Source organism: Oncorhynchus keta, chromosome 28 (genome assembly GCF_023373465.1).
Source record: "Oncorhynchus keta strain PuntledgeMale-10-30-2019 chromosome 28, Oket_V2, whole genome shotgun sequence".
Lineage (NCBI taxonomy): Eukaryota > Metazoa > Chordata > Actinopteri > Salmoniformes > Salmonidae > Oncorhynchus > Oncorhynchus keta.
Genome location: NC_068448.1, coordinates 2,292,363 through 2,306,798, shown reverse-complemented (window position 1 = coordinate 2,306,798; position 14,436 = coordinate 2,292,363). Strand labels below are relative to the sequence as shown.

The following is a 14,436-nucleotide window of genomic DNA, read 5'->3' as shown; positions in this document are numbered from 1 at the left end:
GTAAAGATAAAAAACACAAATGCAGAAGCTTCGGGACCTTTAGTCCGGGAAACATAGGTCTTAAAGTCGGATCCACTATTCTGAAATAAAATTAATGAATCAGAAAAATCACCAAAGTTAGCTGGTGCACTCTGTAGTGTACCCCCAGGGATGCTGGGATTCCTGACCACGGTGTGTATGTGTGGAGCACTTGAAGGCAGTTATATCTAGAAGACGACAGTCAACTGTAAATCTTTGTCGCTTGTTGGTTCAGATGAGTCCCGAGGAAAAGAGTCACTTTGAGTGGCTGTACTTTGTATTATATTATATACAGTCCTCGGGGCATCTTTCTGTCTGTTTGGTTGAAGTATTTGTGTTTTTTTTTTGTGTTCTCCAGCTGAGAAGAAACAGTCCCCAAGTATTGTGTTCAGAAAGGTAAGACCGACCAAACATGATCCATCTCTGCCCGCCGAACTGTCTTTCACTCTGCATGTGTTGACTACTCCTGTTCTGCTAGTCTGATTGGATAAAGCATCCTTTTAATTCTGTAGCTGTTTACTATCGTCTGTAGTATTCTCCCTGTTCAATGGTAGTGTAATGTGAAGTTGCACCTAAGACACCGATCCTGAGTCAGTTTAGCATTTACTCCACTAATGGTTTTTGCGGAGAGGAAGCTGATCCTGGATCACCCTACAATGTCCTGTGTTGGTCCTGATGCACATTTCTTTTAGTTGCAGCAGAGTCAGGGTCTGTCAGTTGGCCCAGTCGTTATACTGCCACCTGTCTGGCAGGGTCTGTCAGTTGGTTCAGTCGTTATACTGCCACCTGTCTGGCAGGGTCTGTCAGTTGGTTCAGTCGTTATACTGCCACCTGTCTGGCAGGGTCTGTCAGTTGGTTCAGTCGTTATACGGCCACCTGTCTGGCAGGGTCTGTCAGTTGGTTCAGTCGTTATACTGCCACCTGTCTGGCAGGGTCTGTCAGTTGGTTCAGTCGTTATACGGCCACCTGTCTGGCAGGGTCTGTCAGTTGGCCCAGTCGTTATACGGCCACCTGTCTGGCAGGGTCTGTCAGTTGGCCCAGTCGTTATACTGCCACCTGTCTGGCAGGGTCTGTCAGTTGGCCCAGTCGTTATACTGCCACCTGTCTGGCAGGGTCTGTCAGTTGGTCCAGTCGTTATACTGCCAACGGTCTGGCAGTTGGTCCAGTCGTTATACTGCCACCTGTCTGGCAGGGTCTGTCAGTTGGCCCAGTCGTTATACGGCCAACGGTCTGGCAGGGTCTGGCAGTTGGCCCCGTCGTTATACCGCCACCGGTCTGGCAGGGTCTTATCGTTATAAATCAATTAAAAGTAACACAATAAGAATAACATAACGAGGCTATATACAGGGGGCCCCGTTACAGAGTCAGTTGTAATCAATGCACAGGTTAAAGCTGCGGGTTAAAGCTGTGGGTTAAAGCTGTTCATTTCTTTCTACCAACTAGCCTCTTATTAACCTTTACAAACATGAGTGCAAACCTCATGGTTTTTACCTTTTTTCAAATGTATAAATCCAAGTGATTAATTTAGGCCGATGGTAACAGGGTCGTTATCTGGTAATGGGATAGGGTTGCAACAAATGCTGCTAACTTTCCCAGGTTTTCTGGAAATCCCGGTCAAGGGGGGATTACTTTATTTCCTCCTGATTTTACTGGAACGTTGGGAAATGTAATCACATTCTGCAACCCTACTAGAAGTACGTTAGTAGATGGCACCCTATTCCCTAACTAGCCTCTTATTAACCTGTGAGCCTGGTCAAACCTAGTTTTTACTAAATGTATAAATCCAGTGCCATTTGGAACTCAAACATAGTGTGACTGTGTTGTGCTGGTTGCTATGTCCCAGGTTTTCTTCCCGTAGTCTGCTGTAGTGACTGTGTTGTGCTGGTTGCTAAATGTCCCTTCCCCCTACTAGAAGTACTGTAGTGAGATGGCTGTATTCCCTATGTGCTGTAGTGTTGTGAGCTGGTTGCTATGTCCCTTCCCTTCCCGTAGTGTGCTGTAGTGACTGTGTTGTGCTGGTTGCTATGTCCTTCCCTTCCCGTAGTGTGCTGTAGTGACTGTGTTGTGCTGGTTGCTATGTCCCTTCCCTTCCCGTAGTGTGCTGTAGTGACTGTGTTGTGCTGGTTGCTATGTCCCCCTTCCCGTAGTGTGCTGTAGTGACTGTGTTGTGCTGGTTGCTATGTCCCTTCCCTTCCTGTAGTGTGCTGTAGTGACTGTGTTGTGCTGGTTGCTATGTCCCTTCCCGTAGTGTGCTGGTTGCTATGTCCTTCCCTTCCTGTAGTGTGCTGTAGTGACTGTGTTGTGCTGGTCGGTCTGTCCCTCCCTTGCTGTAGTGTGCTGTAGTGACTGTGTTGTGCTGGTTGCTATGTCCCTCCCTTGCTGTAGTGACTGTGTTGTGCTGGTCGGTCTGTCCTTCCCTTCCCGTAGTGTGCTGTAGTGACTGTGTTGTGCTGGTCTGTCTGTCCCTTCCCTTCCCGTAGTGTGCTGTAGTGACTGTGTTGTGCTGGTTGCTATGTCCTTCCCTTCCTGTAGTGTGCTGTAGTGACTGTGTTGTGCTGGTCGGTCTGTCCCTCCCTTGCTGTAGTGTGCTGTAGTGACTGTGTTGTGCTGGTTGCTATGTCCCTCCCTTGCTGTAGTGACTGTGTTGTGCTGGTCGGTCTGTCCTTCCCTTCCCGTAGTGTGCTGTAGTGACTGTGTTGTGCTGGTCTGTCTGTCCCTTCCCTTCCCGTAGTGTGCTGTAGTGACTGTGTTGTGCTGGTCGGTCTGTCCCTTCCCTTCCCGTAGTGTGCTGTAGTGACTGTGTTGTGCTGGTTGCTATGTCCTTCCCTTCCCGTAGTGTGCTGTAGTGACTGTGTTGTGCTGGTTGCTATGTCCCTTCCCTTCCCGTAGTGTGCTGTAGTGACTGTGTTGTGCTGGTTGCTATGTCCCTCCCTTGCTGTAGTGACTGTGTTGTGCTGGTTGCTATGTCCCTCCCTTGCTGTAGTGTGCTGTAGTGACTGTGTTGTGCTGGTCGGTCTGTCCTTCCCTTCCCGTAGTGTGCTGTAGTGACTGTGTTGTGCTGGTCTGTCTGTCCCTTCCCTTCCCGTAGTGTGCTGTAGTGACTGTGTTGTGCTGGTTGCTATGTCCCTTCCCTTCCTGTAGTGTGCTGTAGTGACTGTGTTGTGCTGGTTGCTATGTCCCTTCCCTTCCTGTAGTGTGCTGTAGTGACTGTGTTGTGCTGGTCGGTCTGTCCCTCCCTTGCTGTAGTGTGCTGTAGTGACTGTGTTGTGCTGGTTGCTATGTCCCTCCCTTGCTGTAGTGACTGTGTTGTGCTGGTCGGTCTGTCCCTCCCTTCCTGTAGTGTGCTGTAGTGACTGTGTTGTGCTGGTCGGTCTGTCCCTTCCCTTCCCGTAGTGTGCTGTAGTGACTGTGTTGTGCTGGTCTGTCTGTCCCTTCCCTTCCCGTAGTGTGCTGTAGTGACTGTGTTGTGCTGGTTGCTATGTCCCTTCCCTTGCTGTAGTGTGCTGTAGTGACTGTGTTGTGCTGGTTGGTCTGTCCCTTCCCTTCCCGTAGTGTGCTGTAGTGACTGTGTTGTGCTGGTTGGTCTGTCCCTCCCTTGCTGTAGTGACTGTGTTGTGCTGGTTGCTCTGTCCCTTCCCTTGCTGTAGTGTGCTGTAGTGACTGTGTTGTGCTGGTTCTGTCCTTCCCTTCCCGTTGTGCTGTAGTGACTGTGTTGTGCTGGTCTGTCTGTCCCTTCCCTTCCCGTAGTGTGCTGTAGTGACTGTGTTGTGCTGGTCGGTCTGTCCCTTCCCTTCCCGTAGTGTGCTGTAGTGACTGTGTTGTGCTGGTCGGTCTGTCCCTTCCCTTCCCGTAGTGTGCTGTAGTGACTGTGTTGTGCTGGTTCTGTCTATTCCCTTCCCTTGCTGTAGTGACTGTGTTGTGCTGGTTGCTATGTCCCTCCCTTGCTGTAGTGTGCTGTAGTGACTGTGTTGTGCTGGTCGGTCTGTCCCTTCCCTTCCCGTAGTGTGCTGTAGTGACTGTGTTGTGCTGGTCGGTCTGTCCCTTCCCTTCCCGTAGTGTGCTGTAGTGACTGTGTTGTGCTGGTCGGTCTGTCCTTCCATTCCTGTAGTGTGCTGTAGTGACTGTGTTGTGCTGGTCGGTCTGTCCTCAGGTGGGAGGGGATAAATGGGTTCTAGGGGGGAAACAACTGGAGTTCAAAGAAGAGGAATTCGGCAACAGCGGCAGGACTCCACTTTATGCTAAGGTACGCTTTTTAACCTGACTCCACTTTACACTAAGGTACGCTTTTTAACCTGACTCCACTTTACACTAAGGTACGCTTTTTAACCTGACTCCACTTTACGCTAAGGTACGCTTTTAACCTGACCCCACTTTACACTAAGATACGCTTTTAACCTGACTCCACTTTATGCTAAGGTACGCTAAGGTACGCTTTTAACCTGACTCCACTTTACACTAAGGTACGCTTTTAACCTGACTCCACTTTACACTAAGGTACGCTTTTTAACCTGACTCCACTTTACGCTAAGGTATGCTAAGGTACGCTTTTAACCTGACTCCACTTTACACTAAGGTACGCTTTTTAACCTGACTCCACTTTACACTAAGGTACGCTTTTTAACCTGACTCCACTTTACGCTAAGGTACGCTTTTTAACCTGACTCCACTTTACGCTAAGGTACGCTTTTTAACCTGACTCCACTTTACGCTAAGGTACGCTTTTTAACCTGACTCCACTTTACACTAAGGTACGCTTTTTAACCTGACTCCACTTTACACTAAGGTACGCTTTTTAACCTGACTCCACTTTACGCTAAGGTACGCTTTTTAACCTGACTCCACTTTACGCTAAGGTACGCTTTTTAACCTGACTCCACTTTACGCTAAGGTACGCTTTTTAACCTGACTCCACTTTACGCTAAGGTACGCTTTTTAACCTGACTCCACTTTACGCTAAGGTACGCTAAGGTTTAACCTGACTCCACTTTACGCTAAGGTACGCTTTTTAACCTGACTCCACTTTACGCTAAGGTACGCTTTTTAACCTGACTCCACTTTACGCTAAGGTACGCTTTTTAACCTGACTCCACTTTATGCTACGCTAAGGTACGCTAACCTGACTCCACTTTACGCTAAGGTTTTTTAACCTGACTCCACTTTACACTAAGGTATGCTAAGGTACGCTTTTAACCTGACTCCACTTTATGCTAAGGTACGCTTTTTAACCTGACTCCACTTTACACTAAGGTACGCTTTTTAACCTGACTCCACTTTACGCTAAGGTACGCTTTTTAACCTGACTCCACTTTACGCTAAGGTACGCTTTTTAACCTGACTCCACTTTACGCTAAGGTACGCTTTTTAACCTGACTCCACTTTACGCTAAGGTACGCTTTTTAACCTGACTCCACTTTACGCTAAGGTACGCTTTTTAACCTGACTCCACTTTACACTAAGGTACGCTTTTTAACCTGACTCCACTTTATGCAAAGATACGCTTTTTAACCTGACTCCACTATACGCTAAGGTACGCTAAGGTACGCTTTTTAACCTGACTCCACTTTACGCTAAGGTACGCTTTTTAACCTGACTCCACTTTACGCTAAGGTACACTTTTAACCTGACTCCACTTTATGCAAAGATACGCTTTTAACCTGACTCCACTTTACGCAAAGGTACGCTTTTTAACCTGACTCCACTTTACGCTAAGGTACGCTTTTAACCTGACTCCACTTTACGCTAAGGTACGCTTTTAACCTGACTTTTTAAGGTAACCTGACTCCACTTTACACTAAGGTACGCTTTTTAACCTGACTCCACTTTACGCTAAGGTACGCCTTTAACCTGACTCCACTTTACACTAAGGTACGCTTTTTAACCTGACTCCACTTTACGCTAAGGTACGCTTTTTAACCTGACTCCACTTTACGCTAAGATACGCTTTTTAACCTGACTCCACTTTACGCTAAGGTACGCTTTTTAACCTGACTCCACTTTACGCTAAGGTACGCTAAGGTGGTTTTTAATCTATACCATATTTTAAGTTGCGCATCCCAAATGGCACCCTATTGCCTATTTATTGCACTACTTCTGATCAGGGCCCATAGGGTTCTGGTAGAAAGTAGTGCACTATATAGGGAAAGTGTTGCCATTGGGGAGGCATCCTAAATGAATGAAATTGACAGCACTCCAAAAATATACTTTTATTTTTTTTACAAGTATTAATTCCACATGGAATTAGCATGTTTTTTATGATGTGTTTTTTGATAAAGTACTCCTCATCTGCTCTTGGTTTGCGCTTTGTTTTTCAGATGAAGCGTAAGCGGGTTGGACACAAATCAACCAAGGTCAGCAGGAGACCTAGTATATCGGTAAGATGCAGGGTTGGACCATTTCATTTCAATTCCAGTCAATTTAGGAAGTAAACTTAAATTACAATTTTTAACGAACAAAGCTTTTCAAAGAGGAACAATTGTAATTTGGTTTTCTTTTTTGAAGGGTAGGGTAGCATAAACAACCACCTGGACATTAGGGATTTGCATAGACATCAAAAGTCCTAATGCAAAGTTAGACCTCAACGGCCTACACACAATACCCCATAATGACAAAGAAAAAAATGTTATTACAATTTTGTTTCTAATGTAAAATTAATGAAATAATACATTTACATAAGTATTTAGACCCTTTACGCAGTACTTTGTTCAAGCACCTTTGGCAGCGATTACAGCCTCGAGTCTTCTTGGGTATGACGCTACAAGCTTGGCACACATGTATTTGGGGAGATTCTCTCAAGCTGTCAGGTTTGATGGGGAGCGTTGCTGCACAGCTATTTTCAGATCTCTCCAGAGATGTTCGATTGGGTTCAAGTCCGGGCTCTGGCTGGGTCAATCACGCGTTGTCTTGGCTGTTTGCTTAGGGTCATTGTCCTATATATATATATATATATATATATAATATAACATAACAAAATATCAAGGCATCCTTATGTAATACATGTATCACTAGCCACTTTAACTATGCCACTTTGTTTACTTTGTCTACATACTCATCTCATATGTATATACTGTACTCGATACCATCTACTGTATGCTGCTCTGTACCATCACTCATTCATATATCCTTATGTACATATTCTTTATCCCCTTACACTGTGTATAAGACAGTAGTTTTGGAATTGTTAGTTAGATTACTTGTTGGTTATCACTGCATTGTCGGAACTAGAAGCACAAGCATTTCGCTACCCTCGCATTAACATCTGCTAACCATGTGTATGTGACAAATAAAATTTGATTTGATATATATATATGTGTGTGTGTATGTGTGTGTGTATATATATATATATATATGTGTGTGTATATATATATGTGTGTGTGTGTGTGTGTGTATATATATATATATATAAATGTAACACTCTTTTGGAAGACATTCTGCATTCAGGATGGAATTAGCAGGAAATCCATGAATCCTCCAATCGGGATTAGGGGAAAGTTAACACAATTTTGCGACCTTTATATAGGCCACAGATAAGGTCAAGATTGTTCTGTTGTCCCCACAGAGAAAAGCCAAGATGAAAGAATCTGTGAAAGAACTGGAAGAGGAGGAGGAGGAAGAAGAAGAGGAGGAGGAGGAGGAGGAGGAGGAGGAAGAAGTAGAAGAAAAGCCACAGAAGATGAGGACTCCTCAACAGGTATTTGTTGATTGACTGAATTGATGGTAATTGATTGGTTGTCACGGTCCTTTTGCGTACAAAAAGCATTTGGATGATATGTCAATTGAATTTCTCATGATGTGTAATCTTCCAGAAGGTTAAAGAGGAAGAAAAACAAGAGTTGAAACCACAGAGAAAGGTTTGTATTTATGAATTTATTTTAATATGGGTGTTTGTCAATTTTGTTTTGTATTTAAATGCCACTTTAAACATGTACTTGACACTGCAACTAAATATCCCCATGGGGACAATTAAGTCAGTTGGTGTACGGGTGGGTCTAATCCTTAGATTTATGAATTTAGCGCAAGAGGGGTGTAAACACTATATACTCGGCAAATTAAAAAAATTGCATAGGCTAGCAAACCCATGTCTTTTTACAGAAGGTACGGGTGAAAGAGAAGGAGGAGGAAGTAGAGTGGAAGCCAGAGAAAATTGTAAGTTTTTTTTTTAAATATTGAACATATTTATTTAACCAGGAAGTCCCATTGAGTTCAGAAGACTTCTTTCTAATGGGGAGGCTAAGATGTTGTCTGTCGTCACCTATATAATGCCACTCAATTATATAAATAATGACACGCAGAGGACCTAGAGTAGAGCCTTGAGGGACACCACCCACATGGATGCATTATTATTAGGTGTGTGACAAGGGCTGTGCCCCAACTGGCACCATATTCCCTATATAGTGTACTATATACAGTGACTTCAGAAAGTATTATTATTATTATTATTATATTATTATTATTATTATTATATGCCATTTAGCTGACGCTTTTATCCAAAGCGACTTACAGTCATGTGTGCATACATTCTACGTATGGGTGGTCCCGGGAATCGAACCCACTACCCTGGCGTTACAAGCGCCATGCTCTACCAACTGAGCCACAGAAGGACCAAACTATTCATACCCCTTGACTTATTCCTCATGTTTTGGTGTTAGTCTGAATTAAAAAATGGATTCAATATTTTTTTTTCTTCACCCATCTACACACAATATCCCATAGTGACAAAAGTCATAATTTTGGGGGGAATGTTTGCGAATGTATTTTTAAAATGAAATGCAGAAATATGTCATTTACAGAAGTATTCACACCCTTGAGTCAATACATGTTAGAATCAGCTTTGGCAGCGATTACAGCTTTGGGTCTTTCTTGGTAAATCTTAAAGAGCTATCCACACCTGGATTATACAACATTTGGCCATTTATTATTTTTTAAATTCTTAAAACCAAATTGTTTGTTGGTCAAATTGTTTGTTGGTCATTTTGTAGGCAACCATCATGTCTTGCCATAGATTTTCAAGCAGATTTAAGCCAAATACTATAATCTCGGCCACTCAGGAACATTCACTGTCTCCTTGGTAAGCATCTCCAGTGTAGATTTGGCATCGGGTTTTAGGTTATTGTCCTGCTGAAAGGTGAATTCATCTCCCAGTGTCTGGTGGGAAGCAGACTGAACCAGGGTTTACTCTAGGATTCTGCCTGTGCTCCATTCCGTTTTGATTTTTTAAATCCTTTATCCTTAAAAACTCTCCAGTACTTAAATTTGAGCATTTTTAACCTAACTAGGCATGTGAGTTAAGAACAAATTCTTATTTACAATGATGGCCTACCCTGGCCAAACCCAGAAGACGCTGGGCCAATTGTGCGCCGCCCTATGGGACTCCCAATCACGGCCGGATGTGAACCAGGGACTGTAGTGACGCCTCTTGCACTGAGATGCAGTGCCTTAGAACGCTGCGCCACTCGGGAGCCCTTAACGATGACAAGAATACTCATAACATGATGCAGCCAATATATGCAGAAAATATGGAGAGTGGGACTCAGTAATGTATTGGATTTTCCCCAAACATGATACTTTATATTCAGGAAAAAAGGTCAATTGTTTGCAGTTTTACTGTAGTGCCTTGTTGCAAACAGGATGCATGTTTTGGAATATTTTTATTCTGTACAGGCTTCTTTAGTTTCACTGTGTCATGTAGGTTAGTATTGTAGAGTCACTATATAATGTTGATCCATCCTCAGTTTTCTCCTATCACAGCCTTTAAACTGAGCGATATTCAATGTCTGCTGTTTTAATTTTGTACCCGTCTACCAATAAGTATCCCTTTGCGAGGCATTGGTAAACTTCCCTGGTCTTTGCGGTTGAATCTGTGTTTAAAAATCACTGCTCGACTGAGGGACCTTGCAATTATCTGTATGTGTGGGGTACAGAGATGGTAGTCATTCCTCATGTTACCTGAATGCATAGTGCCAACTGTAAAGTTTGGTGGAGGAGGAATAATGGTCTGGGGCTGTTTTTCATGGTTCAGGCACCTTCGTTCCAGTGAAGGGAAATCTTAACGCGGCAGCATACAATGACATTCTAGATGATTCTGTGCTTCCAACTTTGTGGCAACAGTTTGGGGAAGGTCCGATCCTGTTTCAGCATGACAATGCACAAAGCGAGGTCCATACAGAAATGCTTTGTTGAGATCGGTGTGGAAGGATATATTATTATTATTATTATTATTATTATTATATATAGTTTTATTTGACCCCTTCTCTCCAATTTCGTGGTATCCATTTAGTAGCTAGTCTTGTCTCATCGCTGCAACTCCCGTACGGACTCGGGAGAGGCGAAGATCAAGAGTCATGCGTCCTCCGAAAACACGACCCAACCAAGCTTCTTGACACAATGCCCGCTTAACCCGGAAGCAATTGTGCACCGCCCCATGGGTCTCCCGGTCGCAGCCGACTGCGACAGAGCTTGGACTCGGAACCAGGATCTCTAGTGGCACAGCTAGCAATTGCGATGCAGTGCCTTATAGACCACTGCACCACTCGGGAGGACCCCCGTGGACGAACTTGACTGACCTGCACAGAGCCCTGACCTCAACCCCCATCGAACACCTTTGGGATGAATTGGAACGCCGACAGCGAGCCAGCGCTAATCGCCCAACATCATATAATATAGCCCGACCTCACTAATGCTCTTGTGGCTTCCAATGGAAGCGAGTTCCAGCAGCAATGTTCCGACGTCTAGTGGAAAGCCTTCCCAGAAGAGTGGAGACTGTTATAGCAGCAATGTTCCAACATCTAGTGGAAAACCTTCCCAGAAGAGTGGAGGCTGTTATAGCAGCAATGTCCCAACATCTAGTGGAAAGCCTTCCCAGAAGAGTGGAGGCTGTTATAGCAGCAATGTCCCAACATCTAGTGGAAAGCCTTCCCAGAAGAGTGGAGGCTGTTATAGCAGCAATGTTCCAACATCTAGTGTAAAGCCTTCCCAGAAGAGTGGAGGCTGTTATAGCAGCAATGTCCCAACATCTAGTGGAAAGCCTTCCCAGAAGAGTGGAGGATGTTGTAGCAACGAAGGGGGGACCAACTCCATATTAATGCCCATGATTTTGGAACGAGATGTTCGACAAGCAGGTGTCCACATTGTGGTGTATACAGTGATTTCGGAAAGTATTCAGACCCCTTCCCTTCCACATTTTGTGACGTTAATCTTATTCTAAAATGGATTAAACTATACAACAAACATTCTCATCCATCTACACACAATACCCCATAATGACAAAAAGCGAAAACAGGTGTTTAGAAATGTATTTTTAAAAATACCGTATTTTTAAAAATACCGTATTTACATACGTTTTTCAGGCCCTTTGCAATGAGACTCGAAATTGAGCTCGGGTGCATCCTGTTTCCATTGATCATCCTTGAGATGTTTCTACAACTTGATTGGAGTCCACCTGTGGTAAATTCAATTGATTGGACATGATTTGGAAAATGGACACACCTGTCTATATAAGGTCCCACGGTGCATGTCAGAGTAAAAACCAAAAGCTTTGAGTTCGAAAGAATTGCCCGTTGGGCTCAGAGACAGGATCGTGTCGAGGCACAGATCTGGGGAAGGGTACCAAAAAATGTCTGCAGAATTGAAGGTCCCCAAGTGGTCTCCATAATTCTTAAATGGAAGAAGTTTGGAATCACCAAGACTCTTTCTAGGGCTGGCCCCCCGACCAAACTGGCCCCCCCCTGAGCAAACTGGCCCCCCCCTGAGCAAACTGGCCCCCCGACCAAACTGACCAATCTGTGAAGGACTTTGGTACTGGTCGTAGAAAAAATAACTTCACTGGATTTTGGAATACTAAAATAGATTCTAGAACAGCCAAACCCTTCTTTGTGAGGCATTGGAAAACCTCCCTGGTCTTTTGTTGTTGAATCTGTGTTTGAAATTCACTGCCTGACTGAGGGATCCTACAGTGCACAGTGGGGCAAAAAAAAGTATTTAGTCAGCCACCAATTGTGCAAGTTCTCCCACTTAAAAAGATGAGAGAGGCCTGTAATGTTCATCATAGGTACACTTCAACTATGACAGACAAAATGAGAAAAAAAAATCCAGAAAATCACATTGTAGGATTTTTTATGAATTTATTTGCAAATTGTGGTGGAAAATAAGTATTTATTGGTGGCCGACTAAATACTTCTTTGCCCCACTGTATGTGTGGGGTACAGAGATGAGGTTGTCATTCAAAAATCATGTTAAACACTATTTTTGCGCACAGAGTGAGTCCACGCATCTTATTATGTGACTTGTTAAGCACATTTTTACTCCTGAACTAATTTAGGCTTAACATAACAAAGGGGTTGAATATTTGTGTGCGTGTGTGTGTGTGTGTGTGTGTGTGTGTGTGTGTGTGTGTGTGTGTGTGTGTGTGTGTGTGTGTGTGTGTGTGTGTGTGTGTGTGTGTGTGTGTGTGTGTGTGTGTGTGTGTGTGTGTGTGTGTGTGTGTGTGTGTGTGTGTGTGTGTGTGTGTGGGCCAGTGACCACAAAATCTAAATGTAATCCGTTTTTAATTCGGACTGCAATCACAAAATGTGTAAAAAGTCCCTGTAGGGAATCCGGTGCTGCTTGGGATACATCCATGGTGTTTTTTTTAATAGTTTTCTCTTCCTGTTGTCATCCTACAGGTGTATAACCACAGCGAGGGAAGTGACTCTGAAGAGCCCCCGCATGTACCCACTAACATCTCACGTATAACGGTGAGTCAGTGGAAGTCTGAGTCCCAGATGGCATTCTTACCCTTCTCCCCCCCCTGCTCACTCGCCCAGGTACGACGACTTCTTTATCTTATCGTTTATCGTTTCTCCCTTTCTCTCTCAGGGTAAATTGAAGAAGCGTACTCAGGGCTGTGGTCAGTGTGCTCCCTGTCAGCGTACAGATTGTGGTAAATGTGTCTACTGCCTGGACAAGCCCAAGAACGGCGGGGCCAACAAAAAGAAACAGAAGTGCAAGTACCGCCGCTGTCTTAATATGGTACATATGGTTCTGGTGTATGGTACATATGGTTCTGGTGTATGGTACATATGGTTATGTTTGGTACATATGGTTCTGGTGTATGGTACATATGGTTCTGGTGTATGGTACATATGGTTATGTTTGGTACATATGGTTCTGGTGTATGGTACATATGGTTCTGTATGGTACATATGGTTCTGGTGTATGGTACATATGGTTCTGTTTGGTACATATGGTTCTGGTGTATGGTACATATGGTTCTGGTGTATGGTACATATGGTTCTGGTGTATGGTACATATGGTTATGTTTGGTACATATGGTTCTGGTGTATGGTACATATGGTTCTGGTGTATGGTACATATGGTTCTGGTGTATGGTACATATGGTTATGTTTGGTACATATGGTTCTGGTGTATGGTACATATGGTTCTGGTGTATGGTACATATGGTTATGTTTGGTACATATGGTTCTGGTGTATGGTACATATGGTTATGTATGGTACATATGGTTCTGATGTATGGTTCTGTATGGTACATATGGTTCTGGTGTATGGTACATATGGTTCTGGTGTATGGTACATATGGTTCTGGTGTATGGTTTTGTATGGTACATATGGTTATGTATGGTACATATGGTTCTGATGTATGGTTCTGTATGGTACGTATGGTTCTGGTGTATGGTACATATGGTTCTGGTGTATGGTACATATGGTTATGTTTGGTACATATGGTTCTGGTGTATGGTACATATGGTTCTAGTGTATGGTACATATGGTTCTGGTGTATGGTACATATGGTTATGTATGGTACATATGGTTCTGGTGTATGGTTCTGTAGGGTACATATGGTTCTGGTGTATGGTACATATGGTTCTGGTGTATGGTACATATGGTTCTGGTGTATGGTACATATGGTTCTGGTGTATGGTTTTGTATGGTACATATGGTTATGTATGGTACATATGGTTCTGGTGTATGGTACATATGGTTCTGGTGTATGGTACATATGGTTCTGGTGTATGGTACATATGGTTCTGGTGTATGGTACATATGGTTCTGGTGTATGGTATATATGGTTCTGGTGTATGGTACATATGGTTCTGGTGTATGGTTTTGTATGGTACATATGGTTCTGGTGTATGGTACATATGGTTCTGGTGTATGGTTCTGTATGTTTCTGGTGTATGGTTCTGTATGGTACATATGGTTATGGTGTATGGTACATATGGTTCTGGTGTATGGTACATATGGTTCTGGTGTATGGTTCTGTATGGTTCTGGTGTATGGTTCTGTATGGTACATATGGTTATGGTGTATGGCTCTCCATGGTACATATGCTTCCGGTGTAAGGCTATTTATGGTACATACTGTTCCGGTGTATGGCTCATTATGATACATATGGTTATTTGTGGTACATGTGGTTCCGGGGTATGG

At 43.8% G+C, this 14,436-nt stretch overlaps 1 protein-coding gene across 7 annotated transcripts in view; it reads left to right on the top strand.

Moving 5' to 3' along the window:
• mbd1a (methyl-CpG binding domain protein 1a) overlaps window positions 1–14,436 on the top strand; it is a 48,831-nt gene that overhangs the window by 21,575 nt on the left and 12,820 nt on the right. For 4 of the 7 annotated variants that reach the window (XM_052484333.1, XM_052484332.1, XM_052484328.1 and 1 more), the window contains 8 exons: window positions 377–414; window positions 4,169–4,261; window positions 6,330–6,389; window positions 7,574–7,705; window positions 7,821–7,865; window positions 8,107–8,160; window positions 12,675–12,746; window positions 12,868–13,020. In XM_052484333.1, the coding sequence (XP_052340293.1) occupies window positions 377–414; window positions 4,169–4,261; window positions 6,330–6,389; window positions 7,574–7,705; window positions 7,821–7,865; window positions 8,107–8,160; window positions 12,675–12,746; window positions 12,868–13,020 (647 nt within the window). The remainder of the gene's footprint in view (window positions 1–376; window positions 415–4,168; window positions 4,262–6,329; window positions 6,390–7,573; window positions 7,706–7,820; window positions 7,866–8,106; window positions 8,161–12,674; window positions 12,747–12,867; window positions 13,021–14,436) is intronic. The other 3 variants (XM_052484329.1, XM_052484331.1, XM_052484330.1) reach the window with 3 other exon arrangements.